This window comes from Melopsittacus undulatus, chromosome 3, assembly GCF_012275295.1.
Source record: "Melopsittacus undulatus isolate bMelUnd1 chromosome 3, bMelUnd1.mat.Z, whole genome shotgun sequence".
NCBI classification, from domain to species: domain Eukaryota; kingdom Metazoa; phylum Chordata; class Aves; order Psittaciformes; family Psittaculidae; genus Melopsittacus; species Melopsittacus undulatus.
Window position 1 is genome coordinate 77464791 of NC_047529.1, and position 16204 is coordinate 77480994.

General features: G+C 37.7%; 2 protein-coding genes across 5 annotated transcripts in view; one reads left to right on the top strand and one right to left on the bottom strand.

Annotated features, from left to right (window-relative positions):
• The window catches only part of TFB1M (transcription factor B1, mitochondrial), a 29128-nt gene extending 18970 nt beyond the window's left edge, over positions 1 to 10158 (top strand). For all 3 annotated transcript variants that reach the window (XM_031049769.2, XM_005150151.3, XM_031049770.2), the window contains exons 7-8: positions 6444 to 6571; positions 9215 to 10158. In XM_031049769.2, coding sequence (XP_030905629.1) covers positions 6444 to 6571; positions 9215 to 9464 — 378 coding nt within the window. In that variant the 3' untranslated portion in view covers positions 9465 to 10158. The remainder of the gene's footprint in view (positions 1 to 6443; positions 6572 to 9214) is intronic.
• The window catches only part of TIAM2 (TIAM Rac1 associated GEF 2), a 134592-nt gene continuing 128378 nt past the window's right edge, over positions 9991 to 16204 (bottom strand). For both annotated transcript variants that reach the window (XM_031049768.2, XM_031049767.2), the window contains 5 exons: positions 14729 to 14787; positions 13791 to 13896; positions 12911 to 12998; positions 12194 to 12348; positions 9991 to 11363 (listed from right to left, as the gene is read on the bottom strand). In XM_031049768.2, coding sequence (XP_030905628.2) covers positions 10711 to 11363; positions 12194 to 12348; positions 12911 to 12998; positions 13791 to 13896; positions 14729 to 14787 — 1061 coding nt within the window. In that variant the 3' untranslated portion in view covers positions 9991 to 10710. The remainder of the gene's footprint in view (positions 11364 to 12193; positions 12349 to 12910; positions 12999 to 13790; positions 13897 to 14728; positions 14788 to 16204) is intronic.

A 16204-nucleotide genomic window follows, 5' to 3' on the forward strand; every position in this document is an offset into this window, starting at 1 on the left:
CTTTTGTCTGCCCTTTCTCTCTTGTAAATGAATGTCACTGGTCGTTAGCTTCGTAGCCAAGGCTGTAGCCCTGTGTAACAGGGAGGAAGGGGAGGGAGGAGAAATGTGAGGGGGAAAGAAAAAGAAATCAGCAAACAACAAAAGCTTGCATTTAAAATTAGAGCTATCTGAATGAATATCTGAACATGACCCTGAAGCAGAAGAGAACAGCTGAGCAGCTGTACACAAGGTACTCGAACATAAATGATGGCAAATGGACAGTGTTTTAGAATTGCATGTAACAAGGAGCTGCTGCACTTTCCTACATAATTGCAAGCCATCAGGCAAAACTTACTTTAGTTTGTAGTAATAGTATGCGGATTGCAGGCTTACTAGACAAATATATATTGTCAATGGACTATTAGAAACTTGCAGATTAGAAATCATTGCAAAAAAACACTGTGGTAGAAAATGTATTCTACTCTTCAAGTACCTCCCTTAAATGTGTTTACGGCTGTAGTTGGTTCCTGTTGACTATTTTATAACGATGAATATTGATAATATTTTCATTTGTTTGAAGAGTGGTTACAGGTAACCCTTCAGTTATTTTAATATTGTCTGCTCTTTTGTTTAATAACTTACAACATTTCTGGGTTTGAAGGGGAATGGATTGAATTTATTTTTTGCAGTATTTTCACAATTAAGTTATGTGACTTTTGTAAATCAATATTTTATTTTCAGTCAGTCCTTGACTTAGAGCAGCAGTATCAGTCGCTTACCTGTCTGAAAGAATTCACAAATTTTCTATGAAGTGGCAGTTTTAAAAATTCATTAAAAAAATGCTCCCTGCTATTCCTGTATAAAGAGTCAAATTTCATTTGCCAGATGAGAATGTTTTAGGCAGTATGATAACTGCACCTGGGAAGACAGAACAATTGCTGTTACAGCAACTGGACCATTGGAATAGCGGATGAAGAACAATGGTTTTAGACCTCTGTAAGGAGGGTTAGAAATGGTGGTCTGTCTTTCAAGTGGGTCTGTGTAATTGGCAAGTTTTGTCTTTTATCAGAGTAATAACAGAAAGGGCAGTCCTCTGGGTTATGCTTGCTGAGACACTCTCTCTAAATATGAACAATAATATTAAAATTGCTGTTTAGCATTAGAACTTTTTTGAAAGGCTGTGATGATAAGGGTTAAGGTTGAAATAACTGGAACACAATGTTTGTCGCATTGTGCTCTTGTTTCATTATACGTAAGAAACAAGGTTTTGCTCAATATATATCAGTTTTTGATGGCATTACATAACATGTAATTCTCTAATTTATATATTGTACTTAGTCTAGGTAATTCTTCAAGGATGTGCTCACTTTGTCCAGCATACATCTATTTAAAAATTATTATAGTTAAGGATTTGACTATTCAGTGCTACTTATTCTTAAATCTTACTTCAAAGACATGCCTATTTCCAAATCCCTTAATTTTGTTCAGACTGGAGAGTATGTCGTTTGCTGTATCAGTCCTAGAGAAAGATGACTTAACTTCCTTTTACAGAAGGAACTGACACGTCTTGGTAGCTCAGAACTCATTCAAAAGCATATTCTGGAGCAGCTAATTAGGATCTTGAGTTAGCTTTTTTCATTGCTTCCATTTTAAAATTTCAGCATATAAAAACACACGAGCATAAACGCAAATCACTGCAAGTGGTAGTCATACATTACATTTAATGGGATGAACCAAATTAAAGGCATAATAAATCTAAGTATATGTACTGCAAGTGTAATAAAAAATAGAGTTATGTTTCATTCCTGATTTTTGTAGCACTTACTGCTGGATGTGAGGTCTGAGATGTTTTCTTCACTGCAGATGTCCTAGAAAAATGCAGATTTTCTTGAATGGAACTGTCCTTTCTCATATAAAACTGCATTAGCAAAATTTCTGGGAATGTTGTTTTTTTCTCTTCTCTACAGCAAGTGCATTACTGCTGTTTGTTCGCTCTCTTAGTTCCATCCACCCGAGAATAAAGGAGTACTTTGTTTAATGAGTTTTGTTTAACAAAATGCTCAGTAAGGGAAAGCAAAGAGATTATGGAGGAAAACACATAGAGGCCCTTAGTCCTAAATACATAATGATATCCAGGTTCTGTGATGAAAGCTCTGGGTTCTATGATGAAAACTGTGAGCAGTGATTAAAAGGAATAAAGTCTTGGGAATCCAGAAGCTGTAGACTTAGGGATTGGGGGGTGAGGGGGTGAGAGGTGGGTTAGATGCGGAGGGGGGAGGGTAGGTTTCATTTAAGTTGAACTGAGACCCAGAGGGTTTTGTTTTTTGTCAGTTGTTGGGGTTTTTTTGGGTTGCTTTTTTTTTTTGGGGGGGGGGGGGTTGGTTTTTGTTTTTTTTTTTTTCATCACAGATAATCTTATTAAGAGTTTAAATTTCCTGGGAAAGAACTATGCAATTTATTTTAACTTGTAATTGGAACAGCAGGGTATTTCTATTCAAGTACACTTTTTGCTTATCTATTCTTAGGCCTTCTGTAGGTCATTCTATAACTTACTACCGTTGTATGGGTCTGTGTAAAAGGATGAAAGGATAAAGCTGCTAGAAAGGCTTGTGTGTTAACTGCAGCACATCAAAGAACTGTCCTTGACAATTTGCTGTGTTAAATCAAGAAATTAGGAGAAAAATCTTGCCGACTGCAGCAGTGATATATACACATGGGTTCTGCACCTGACTTTTAGCTTCCTGTGATCCTGTTTGTGATCCTAGTATGAATGGACTAATTACAAAGCTGTTCTTACAGAGGAATTAGATTATTGCTGTTAGTGTAGTAGCACAGTTATTCTCTGCTGAAAACTGAACCAAAATGAGACCTTTGCATCAGAACAAGGTTGCTAAGAGGTACACATGTATGTGGTGTTAGACGTAACATTTATCTGTAATAGACAGATAAAATGCTGGTACTGAACATTTAGCTGGTGAGAGTGCTTGCTTAGAAGTGTCTTAGTAAGATCTCAGTCTGTTTTAATGAGGTTGTAATATGCTGCTTAGCTTTCAGTTTCCTGTGAGGAAATTGTATCTTGAAAAAGGATCTTTTGAGTTTCTTTTAGTACAGCCCTGTTGCAAGATACATGTATTGCCCAGCATGAGACACTTATTTGTCAACAATTATTAAGTAAAAATTGCATCATTTAAGCTTATTCTGATTTACAGTGTTTGTTTTGTCAGTAAGGCAGCAGACTTCTCTGAATTAAACTGTGTTCTTCCTACCCTACCAGAACATAAACCTTCAGTGTTCAGATAGATACCCTTCAGCCAGCAAGGGGAGAATAATTGCCATACTACTGACAGTTCAGGGTATATCAGTTGAGTAATATTCATATGCATTATGTTGTGAGAATTGAGTATTGTTTTGTAAATATTTCTGATGTACTTGGTAGGGTGAAAATGAAAAGTTTTACTGGTAAAATTATCAGCAAATTAATGTATGCTGTTATGTACTCTTTTGGCTTTCATAATTCTACTCTATGCATATTGAAAAGGTTAGAGAAAAATAGCGTGTATAATTTTAAAGGAGTGGCCAATTACAAGCAAAAAGCTTTCCCCTGTATCTGTTGCTATAGTAACCAGGCAGCTTTCATGGGGTCCAAAGAAAACAGCGTTTATAATGGAACAAATGCTGAGAAGTGCTGTGTTTTGTTTCAGAAGCAGAAATTATTGCCCACTGGCCTTGAGATTACAAATCGAGCTGTTTTTCTGTTAAACTGTACACTGCATGTAGATGATGTTCTTTTTCTACTTCAGATTTTTGTTAAAGGTGCAGCTCCAACTCTCAGAGAGACCTCATGTATCACCTGTGAGCAGTTCTGCAAAACTGAGGTCTCAAAAGGTCTTTCTGGTTGTTTTCTTATCCCTAACTTTGTAGAGAAAATACTTTGTTTCATTTCTTGACTAAAACACAGGTAAACATATACATGTGTGAATGAAAGTCTACAGTATGTCTGTGAAAACAGCTGGTTGGTTATGTGAAATATGTATTTGCTTGTTCTGCCTCAGTGTCAACACAAGGTATTGCTGCCTTCCTGTGGTCTCCCTGACAGGTATCAGCAGCCTGTGGCAAAGGTAGAAACTATCAGCGCTTCAGTTCTGGGCCCCCCAGTTCAAGAAGGACAGGGAATTGCTTGAAAGAGTCCAGCATAGAGCCACAAAGATGATGGAGTGGAACACCTCCCTTATGAGGAGAGGCTGAGGCAGCTGGGTCTCTTTACCTTGGAGAAGAGGAGACTGAGGGGTGACCTCATCAGTGTTTACAAATACGTAAAGGGTGGGTGTCAGGATGATGGAGCTAGGCTTTTTTCAGTGATATCCAGTGGTAGGACAAGGGGCAATGGGTGTAAACTGGAGCATAGGAGGTTCCATGTTAACATCAGGAAGAACTGTAAGAGTGACAGAGCACTGGCACAGGTTGCCCAGGGGGGTTGTGGAGTCTCCTACGTTGGAGATATTCAAGGCCCGCCTGGACAAGTTCCTGTGTGATGTACTCTAGGTTACCCTGCTCTTGCAGGGGGGTTGGACTAGATGATCTTTTGAGGTCCCTTCCAACCCTTGGGATTCTGGGATTCTGTGATTCAGAAATTCAGAAACTGCTTTGGAAAACAAGTTTATGTGTCTTTCACTGCAGATTCTATATGTCAAATTTTCTTTCTTACATAATTTTTAAATAAGTGCTTGTGTCATTACATTTTAATAATTTATGGGTTTTTTTCCTATCTTATTCTTAGCTCTAGCTTTCAGAAAAGGTGGAAAACCAGAAAAAAAACATAATCTGTAACTTTTACTTAGGTTGAAACTGCTGATACTGGAAACTCACTGTAGTTTTTTTTCATCAGCACAATTAATCAGTGGGTTTTTTCCTTTTCCTAGCCAGTATTTTCATTCAGCTTCATAAGTTCTGTCTATGTGAAGAAACTTATCATTTGAATTTAATAATTTCTGTTGAAAGCAAATACAATATTTCTGCTGTTGAAGCAGTTGTAGCGGATGGATGTATTTGACAGCTGAGCTGTTTCCACTGAAAGTACAACGTGGATGGATGGCACTTCTGTGCCAGAAGAATATGTCCACATCAAAGGTTCCTACCATTTAATTGATTTTAAAACCCTCCACAAATTTAGAGCAGTTTTGGTTAAAGCAGTAGGAAAAAAAAACTCACTTTTTTTTAAGTACTCTTTTGCTATGGGTTTTCTCAAACAATTGGTACACTAAGAGTGTGCTTAGAACAAAAGGTGTTTTTTGGTCTGAGTATATCTCTTATTTCAGCCAGAACAAGCACATCTTCAGTTTAATGTGATGTAGACTGTTCCATGAATGACAATATTGGCTTTCAGACCTTTTAAAGAGATGGATTATTTTTTGTCCATCATACTAGCAGACATTTTTAACAAGAAACTGAATATTTTTAAAAGTCTGGAACTTAAAAATTTTGTAGTCATACAGTACCAGTAGTTGTAGAAATCATATAAATTGTCAGTGTACTTCACAGGAATTTTTCATTTATATTGTTAATATCTAGTACTGAGGGCAAACTACTTTACTTGGTGTTGTGCAGAACTGGATTTTTAGCCCAGCCTCTATTTTTTTTAATACAGAAGTCTGAATTTAGAGCATCTTTGTGTAATACAGTATCTCTATAACTGCATGACATATATGCATATTTTGGGGGGTTATATATATATATATGTTTTCAGACACAGGGAAAGTAACTACTTTGTGAACAGAGCTGATTTTAGAACTATAAAAAATAAAACAAATTTGAAAAAGATATTTGTAGAATTATTTCAATGTAATTTTGGATGAACTGTGAAACACACTGTAAATACAGAGTTGTATGGTCACTTAAAATGGATGCAAACTTATTTTTACCTACCATTCCTTTAAATGGACAAGAATTTTACACTCTCGGTATGCTGAAAACTAATTCCTTGGCTTACGTTTGAAAAAAGCCCTAGAGCAACAGAAAATATATAGGGAATGGGTTTGATTTCTAATTATAATACCAATTTTCTCCACCTGCCCTTCAGCCTGTATATCGAATATTGCCTAATTTGTGTATCATGTCAGAATTATCTTGTGGAAGGATTTGAAGAACAGAGTGCTAATTACTTTACAGATTACATGGAAGTTGTTCTAGATTGAGGAAGTGCCATGGGGAAAAAGGTACTGAGTATTAATGGCATGTGAACTAATTGAAAATATGCAGATAACTACAACAAAATTTCTGTAGGGCCATGAAATTTGAGCTGAATTTTTATATTCAAATACTGTGATATTTGTCACTGCAGTCATGTTACCTGTCACAATAGTTTCTTCCTATGTTCTGTCTGTTTCCTGAAGTCTAGCCAGTTAACATAGAAATAATGTGTCTCAGAGGAATATATCTACTCAAATTTCTCTTTCTTTTCCATATAGGTGGATGTAGCTGTGGTGCATTTCACTCCACTGGTGCAACCAAAGATAGAACAGCCGTTTGAACTCGTAGAAAAAGTGGTTCAAAGTGTTTTTCAGTTTAGAAGAAAATACTGCTTCCGTGGACTTGAGTAAGAATCTCTTATGATAAAAGTCTCAGATACTGTTTTTGAAAATGCATCGGCACTTGTAGATATACATTTGATTTTATTCCTCCCATTTTAAATTTGTCATCATAGTTTATCAGATCTTTCCATTTCTGAATAATTTCTGGAGACATAATGCGAAATGAGTATCTGCTGTAATTATATAGTAATTATTGTGTGTTTTTGTTAGTGTAATTCGAGTTGTTAGAATTACTAGGATAAATTAGTGATAGTTTATGTCTTGGAAAGAAGCAAACAACAAAAACTATGGCATTGTTTGGTTGCATTACGAAATGAAAGTGTCAAAATTCAGAACCAAAGATGGCAGCATGAGTAGGCAGAGCATCACCTGTGGGAAATTTTACTTATTTGGGGTTAATGTCAAAAGGTTAAATTATTTCTGTGCTTGCCCTTTTATAGAGTTCTTAGTGACTCTTTAAAAATCCCTAGGTTTACTGAGGGAATTCACTAGGTTCTCTAAGCAATGTGAGAAACCTGCAGTCTGTTCATAAAGGATCCTGTTAAAGCTCCAGCATGGCCACTTATCTGGCTTGGTATGGGAAAAACCCAGCATTCAACATTGTAGAATGTGGGAGAGAGCTGCTGTTTGTTAGAACTAAAGATGTGCTGTTGCAGGGTGGGCTAGCTGAATGTTGCTGGGCATGGTCTTGGTCCGCATGTAGTCCAGAGTTAGGAAGGATGCCACCTTACAGAACTACAAGCCTTAACTATCACTATTTTAAGGGTGATTATAGAAATTTTGTGGGGTTATTTTTTTTCTTGAAGTAAAAAAATACCATTGATATACTGGAGGCCGACACTGGATCTAAAAGGAGTATTAATTTGCCTGTGTTAAGGTTTGAGGTAGTTAGAAAATGATGTAGTCAATCTCTAGATCAGTTTTGATTTACAGGGTAGTGGTTTGGAGTTTTTATTTTGTTTTTTTTCTCTGGGAAAGAATCATTTCAGTTGACAGTGTAAGCAGAAGGCATGTGCAGTCAGCATATCTACTTTATGTGGAATATATTTGGCAAAGTTAAAAAAAAAAAACAAAAAACCCAACTAATCTCAAATGACTACTAACTGCTCAATGGGTTTTTTTAGGCAAGGAGCAGGAGCCTGAACTTTTGCACATCACATATCCCATAGCAACTTGTGCTTTAGTCCTTGTGTGCAGCTAAGAAATACAATCCTCTTATTCTTCAGCTGACTTGAAAAAAATAGTACATTTTGGTGTGTAATCAGTCTGAGTTCATTATAAGGTATTTGTCTACCTATGAATCACATAATACTGTATAAAACCAAGGTAATAGAATCAGTTGACATTTGTGTGTAAATTCTGGGATCTGAGATGATAAAGCTATTAAATCCACAAAGACATATATTGCTGCTCATGGACATTTATAAGATGGTTCTGTATATAAAAAGGTGATTAAACATTTTTGGCTTCAGGTACCTCTTTTAACTATCAAATCAAAGAGAGTAAGTTAAGGAGGGATATCAAAATAAGGATTGGTCCATTTTAACCTTGTTGCCCTAGATGCTGAAGTAATGGAGACATTTTTGACCAAGGCCTGGAGTAGCCCATACTTGAAACCAGATTATTGCTGAAGTCCCATCTTTCTCTTGTCATTTTAAACCCTTTCTTAACTTTGTATTCCATCTGCTCACCAAGAGCCACCTATCGCTTACTCATACAAAACATTTTGAGTAGCTTATCCAGCCAACCTGTGGAACACAGCTAGGGCTGTGGGGGTGTTAATGTATTAGGTGCATAGCATTTTTAGGTCTTAAGTATGTGTGACAGAGGCAGATCGTTTGAAAATTGAGATATACTCATCAACCATGTGCAAATTTTCTGCCTTCCCGACCCATTGTAGACTGAAAACTACTGCTATTAAGAGCCAGTACTTTCAGTAGTTTGCATTTTGTAGTATGCTTTTTTATGAGAGATTAAAATTACTCAAACTATAATCCTATTCGTTGAAATTTAGGGAAGTTGTGAGAGAGAGGTACTAATGCATCTGGCAACAAAGTAGATGATTAACTGATACGACTTTGTGCACAGTGACAGCTGAGAACAAAATCTAGGACTCCTAGCACATACTCCAAGTTCTAAATATTGAAAAGTGAATGATAATTAAATACTCCTTTCCTCCTCCTTGGCTTTTTCTTTTTCTGGCATTAGAATTATAGTATTAATTACAAGTGATAATAATATTTTTCCCACTGGAATGAAACACTTACCATGAAAGTCATATGGTTTGGATCTGATCTGTTTTCCACAGTTTAATCTGTTGCTGCTCTCTAAATACAAGGTGAATTCCAGCTCTGTATCTGCACCCAAAGCTCCCTGTAAACACATTCATGTTTGTTCCTATTTGTTAACATTAATGTACAATGTATGTATATGCTTTTCTATGTTGTCATAATTTGCAGAAAAAGGGCCCTTACATGTTTCCGTTTACTTAGATAATGAGCTGTATTGAGTGCTAAAGCTAAAATAATGGCATACTTAATATAGGTTTACTATTAAGTACATTCTTAAAAGGATTCTGTTACTCTTAAGGGCAACTGAATTGTCTGTCTGAACTCTGAATTTTATTGTCTTCTCCCCACATCTTTTAGGATCTTGTTTCCTGAAAGTGGACGTTTGAAAAGAACAGAGCAGCTGATGATGACAGCAAATGTTGATCCAACTCTGCGTCCTTTTCAGCTCTCCATGTCACAATTTAGAAATCTGTGCAATACATACAGGAAAATGTGTGATGAAGACCCTAGCCTTTTTGTGTACAATTATAGAGAAGAACTAAAGAAAAAGAAGACAAGAAAATTACTTAAAAGTACTGAAGAGACTGCGGAGGAAAATGAGCTGTAACAGCTGTAATTGCAGCAGACTGATTTTTTTATTAATTTTAACTCCTTAATCTAAAGGTGTTGATTCACTAAAAGGAGGCTTATATATTCCTACATCTCTGCAGGGTTGGAAGAATTACTTTTGAGAAAATGGTGGAGAGAAAGCTCTTTCCCATTTTATTTATTCGTTCCATTCAGCTGCAGACAAAAGTGAAAAGACAGTCCAGTTACAAGGTGCCTACAGGTTTTTTTTACTTAAGGGGAATGGCTAGAACACATACCAAGAACAAGGTATGTTGTAAGACATGTACTTAAGTTAGGATACTTCTGAAATAACGGAGTTCTGTATGAACGAAAGTGCATTATTAAAATGTAAGAAAAAATACTTTTCATACTTCAGCAGATAAACAGTATTTGGTGTTTTGTGCTCTTTTTATCATGGAACAGCCTACTGTGCATGGTAACAGACAAACAAAAGCCAAAAATCCTGTATAAATATACTCAAGTGATGGGCTTACATGAGGGTAAAGTGCACGGATTGTCTCAGGGTCTGGTAATACTCTCCTCATTTATGCAAAAGCAAAGAATTTAAGATTTAAAGCTCCAACTAGGGAAAAGCAGCAGGATAAAAAGTAGAGAACATGGCTAAGTACAATACTTATGTCTTTTACTGTACAGGCTGGTATAGAAAATAAAAAATACAGTCAAATAAAAGATTACAGGCCAAGCTTTGTTTTTGTATTTACACATATGTATAAAGTATAAACAGCATCTTGAAACTTACAAAAATGAAATTCTTGCACTATTGTGCACTAAAACACATTAAAATAACTTAATTCTGCTTTAAATAAAGCAAACATGAAAACCAAAGAACTAAAATGCCCAAGGTATTGAAAAATTCATTTTGCAATGCTGCTTCCCATTTTAAATCCTTTTGCCACTCGCTAGCGCCTTTTCCACATTACTTACTTAATCTACTAATGAGGCCATCCTTCCCCTCCCCTGGAATACTACATCATCTTAATAACTGCTTGTAAGGGATGAACTAATTTACAGACCTTGGCTAACTTAATCTATTTTTGAACCACAATAAATTAAAATAACTTAAGAATCCTTTACAGCTGTTTTTGTGGAAAAATGTCTTAGTGCACAAAATCAGAGAGAAGTTTTCCTGCAGCTTCCATGAATTTACTAGTTTTAAAGCAAAATAAGTTTGTTGAATTTTATGCGGACTTCAAATGAATATTTTAAATATAGTGCTTAGAAAGCTAGGATTTCCCATGCCTCTCTGCAGCTTCATAAAAACAGTCCTCGTTAACTACAGATGTTAAACTCTGGACACTAAATTCTCTCTCTAAAATAGAGTTCAGATCCAGATTTGCAGCATCAGAGTGACTGTCGAGGGACTGGTGGCGTTCTTGCATTGCCATTAAAGTTCCCCTGTTGCGCTTTGTGCTGTTTACTTTTCTCTTCACTGGGCAGAAATGGGCACGCACGAGCTTTGGATGCTCAAGCGTGTCTCCTGTCTCAAAGCCATCTCCTTCCTCATTTTCAGCAGCCTGATCCCGTTCAGAGTCAGTACTTGGCTCCTCTGAAATTTTCAGCCGTTGAAATTGTATTTCAATGTCTTTTGTAGGGCTGCCCTTCTTTAGGTTTCGATAGTCATCGTCATCATCATCATCACTGAGAATATCAGATTCTTTGACAAGAACATTAGAAAAGTCAGATTCACAACTCTGTACATGTTTATCGAGAGATGAATTTTTGGGCTCCTGTATGCTCTCAGTGGTGTGGCAGCTGCTGCTCTGAGTACTGCTGCTCAGGCTGCACTCATCAGAGTCCTGGAATGTGCCCTTCCCTGGATCACCGTTCCACTCACTACTGGATGAATTCTTCAGTACCTTCAAGGACCTTGTGGAAGCTGTGCAGAAGAAAAAGACAGGTTTATTTTTGCAGCAGAATATCAGCTGGTTATACTGTTTGTCTCAATCAATCACCCACTTACTACAATTACAGTGTACACAGTCTCATTTGACAATCATCCCAGATCAGATGTGGCAGCATTCTTTGCTACTTTGTCAGTTTAAGAAACAAGTTACTTTGCCCATATCATACAGTGTGATCCCATAGAGTTTTCATTCCACCTACCCCAGGCCTCTATGCTTGCCTTCATGTGTACTAGATACAAAATCCTCCAAAAATTGTAGTAATGTTTTATACACTTATGCAGGAAAGCAAGATTGATTCAGGCACCTCAAGCACTGGAGGGCCAGGTTGGAGGTTGAGCTGTCCTGGTTCCTGTGATGTTAAGGGGATTTTATAGACAACTGGTAAGACAGAAAACTTGAAATATTAACAGTTACTCATTTAACTAAAATGTTTAAAGCCTGTACTTAATTAGGGTATCTGCTGGGATGCCAGTTTAGTGCACTGAAAGAAGCAGGACTCCTGCCTTTTGCGAGTTGTTTTAGCTCTGAATGTTATTAGGGCTGAGTTACAAAAGGGAACCCAAAGGAGAGAACAGTAACACTGCATGCCAAAGGGAGTCTGTTTCTTCCCGGCACAATTAATTTGGGCCTTATTAAGTCTTCCCCTAAGACAGCTAATGACATAGCACAGCGTGGGGGGATGGAAAGCCTGCTTATCTCCTCTAGCCTTTGCCATGCACTGAGTGATGGTGAAGGTGGTCTCCACCTTCTGCCAGTGCTGGAGAACAGATTCCATTTTTCACTATGAGAACACTTTTCTTACCCAGTTTGGCTGTTGCAGGTACACGGTTCTTGAGTGGAATAAGGCGATCTTTACTTGTTTTCTCCAGTGGTAGCTCACATTTTATGTGGCGTCTGAAATTCTCCCGCAAAATAGAACGGATCACCTTCACAATGTTAGTCTTGTTCTCACAGTCACTGCAAGTGTAAGGAAACAGATAACTTACTTAATTTTCCCATCTGAAGAAGACACTTGCGACAAAGTTTGCTTGCCTTCTTTCTGCTGACATGCTTTAGTGCAGTGGGTTTTTTCAGTAGCTCGCTTTAGGAGTGGTTTTGCAGCTAACATCTTTATGTCTTACTAGGCATTTCACGCACTTCAAGATGTTAGTTACTTCCCCTTAGACAAATAGCTCAAAAGGTAACTTTATAGCAAGGGATCACCCCTTAAGTGGCCTTTGTCAGAAAGTAATTTCTGCTAAGTAACTGAGAATCTGATAAAAGCAGTTACTTTGCCCATTTCATGCTGGAACTTATGATCATGCGTCTGTGCAGATTTCTGACACTGGATCATTGTGCCAAATTCCCTCCAATTTCAAACTATTACACTTTTTGCCATTAAACGCTGGCATAATGCCTGGCTTCAAAGAGAGATGCACTGGAAGTACTGATGCAAGAGTCACAGCAGGGGAAAATATATATAATTTTTTTTACTTCCATTAATGTGATTCATCGAATACAACCTTCATGTAAAACTTACCTGCTGCACAACTGAAAAATTGTTTCTGGCCTGCCTTCCAGTTCTGACTTGGTGTGAATCAGTTCCCAGATACAGCTGTTCTCTGTTCCTGCACATGGAAGAAAACATTATTTCTGTATATACTTCACAAACCTTTGTCATTAGAAAGATGAGTGTAGAGCTCCTTCACTCCTGAAGGTGGTGTTAACATAGCCATGGGTGGATCCACAGAAGATCTCACCCAAGATGGAACCCAAAGTTCCATGATGGATGACTTTCCAGATGGAAAGTCTCCTGAACTCTCCTGTTGCAGCAGCCTAGTGCTCCCTTTAAAAGGTGCTCTCTTGGAGTTGCTTTCCCCATTCTTACGGCTTCTTGCTGCTTTCCAGCCTTAAACACCTGCTCCAAGGTGCGCAAAGCACTGAATTTTCTTCTAAATACCTAGTGTCACCTTTTACAGAAGATACAGAACTGGATAGTATCATAAAGATCAACTCAAAGGGAGAATAAAAGCGCAGCCCTCTACTACCCCAAATTACAGTCATCTTTCCCACATTTGGAAAAACAGAAGGCTTAGCCCACACACAGTGTAAGGGCATCACCAGGACATCAACCCTGGTAAATCACCTTCTGTTCATGGTTATCTTTTCATTGTGAATTTCCATTCTGTCATTCCTTTACATCATGTTGCATCTTCCTGAACTTGTGGAAGAACCCAACATACAAAGTGAAGAAAGTCTGTTAATGTATCGAGCTCCCCTGCATGCAAGACACAACAGCAGATGGTATTTTCTCTGCACCTGCCTGTTTCCAGAGGCTCCAGAAAGACATGTGGAAGAAGCAGTATTACAAAATCCCAGAAAAGCATTCAATCCTAAAGTATTCAGACCAAGGGGATTACCTGCTGTGTTCCCCAGTCGAACTTGAAGAGCAGATAAAGGAATCAGCCATCGAAATTTAAATGAATCCAAGTCACCATAATTATGTACAGCACGAACATTAGTAGGCTGCAAAAAGAAAAACAACCAAGGATATTTCCAAGAAGTAAAAAAAAAAGTTGTTTTTTTTAATTACTCTTGAAGACCTGCCTCTGAAGAGAAGCTAAATTCATTAGACCTTGGTACCCTAATATGTACTTGCAAATGTAGCTGAAATGGTGACAGACACAACATTTGGAATTTGTAATTGCTTCAACTTTTAAAAGCACTTGTTTTTAATAGATAAAAATAATACTTTGCATATAAGCACTACTAGTGAACAAGCCTTCCATGAAGGAACCCACAGACTGCTGATTAGCAGAATACATTAATCATGTAGCTGCTTCTGCTACTTTTAGAGCCCCTCCGTCTGTTATGATAAGCATGGTGCAGTACTTCACCGCTGGTACTCAGAATATGCAACCTGCTACTTCAGCATCCCAGTTTTTTAAATGGGGGAGAGAGGAGGTTATGTTTATAATGCCCTTTTTCCTTCCCGTCCAGGGTGATCGAGTGTCTATAAACAGAGCTTTTTAGCCTATGCACTATGTTAAAGAGGCCATTATAAATGCCATCTGAATGAATTAATGATTCATACATGGCAATGTTTCATATTCCACCTGACAAAACTAAAATGGGGCTCATGCAGAGAAGATGCTGCTGCTTACTAAGTAACAAAAAATATTTATGGGTACACAGATACTGACACACTTGTTCTGGCTGTGACAGGTAAAATCCCAGCCTAGTAAGGGAAGGTGGTGTCACCACAGTCACTCCCCCTTCAACACTGGTGTTCTCCATCGCACACTTCAGTAGGATCCCGTGCTTAAACACCCACCACCACCATTGATACTTGACTTACCATTTTCTTTTTTAGTTTGTAGTTCTCCTTATACACCAGTATTACAGCCCTCTTAAAAACTAAAAAAGAAATCAGAAAAGGAAAATTCAATTACAGGTGTAATATTCAGTGAAAATATTGTCTTGGAGAAGCTGTTTATTGTAGTCATGGGAATGTGGAGAATGAGATAAGCAAATGGATGTAAAAGCACCTGCCCTGCATTAAGTGACAGCTAAGTTTTCATCCTACACTTGTTCATGCAATGGCAATATCGTTTCCTCAGATTTTATTCCAAACATTTAGGATTAAGCCATTCTGCACATTTATTCTGAAATTAGCAGCAACTTGTCTCCTGTAACTCTTCACGTAAACAAATGTAGGTTAGATGTAAAGGTTCAGATTTCCTTTTAGTAATCAGAAGAGCAAGAGAATGCCCTGTAAAAGGACACTAAGTCTGTTCTTCCTGCAGTTCAGCATTTGTTGGAAACTCAAACATCTCAATTCCTACTTTTCTATCTGCAGGAATTCTCTGGCTTCCAAATCTGACTGGAGTGGCTCACAAATGTTACCTAATCTTTCAGCTTCCAGGGAGGCAGGGACATGTTCTCTCTCAACTGTAAGGAGGAACAGGAACATGGGGGCATTGAAGCTGCAGGGAGCTAGGGGATGGCTCTACAGAGCAGTACCAGAGTCCAGATTGAACTTTAGGGCAGTATAGCTCTGCTTATGCATCCATGTTTCCTTCCAGTGGAAGAGGAGAGAGGCATGATGATATGCAGTTGTCATCCCTATATGAAGCCTGGATGCAACCATAGCAAGCACAGCATTAACCCTAGAGCTTGTCAGTTTCCTTCAGTTCCATATTAGGCACATCGTCTAAACTACCCACATAAGGTTTAAAGTGAGAATAAAATTCGGTTTCCCAAGTGGTAGATGATCAGTCTAAGCTAAGCATCAGGCCAGAGTCCTTTCTTTCATACATGTCTTTCTGGGAAGTGTCTAGCATACACAGGTCATCAAGAAGCTCATCCAAGGAATCTGGCATGTAGTTACTGTTTGTTCCGTTAGAAGTAACCTATCTCCAACCCGTCATGCTTCTGAGGGAAGAATTGCATGACAGCCCTGAGAAAGAAAAACTTGAGTCTTGTCAACCTGGAGGTTTTCTGTCATTGTTTATCCAGTGACATTTTGGACAAGTGCCTAAGATGTTTCACTGGAAGATTTAATTACTTAGGCAATTATTAAATGACTAATAGTATATATACTATTAAATAAAACTCTTGTTTGCATGCTCTCATTTCCACATCCATTTTTCAGGTTAAAATAATCTGAATGGGGATTTTGATGCAGTAATTGTAAATCAGAAGTTACACACGAGTAGAATAAACCATGATTTTTCTACCAGCCTCCTTCCTAAGCTTGGTTTAGCAGATTGCTCTAATGACAATATTGCCTCTTAAAAATCACTGTTTTCCACACTTTACGTATAGGCAGGAG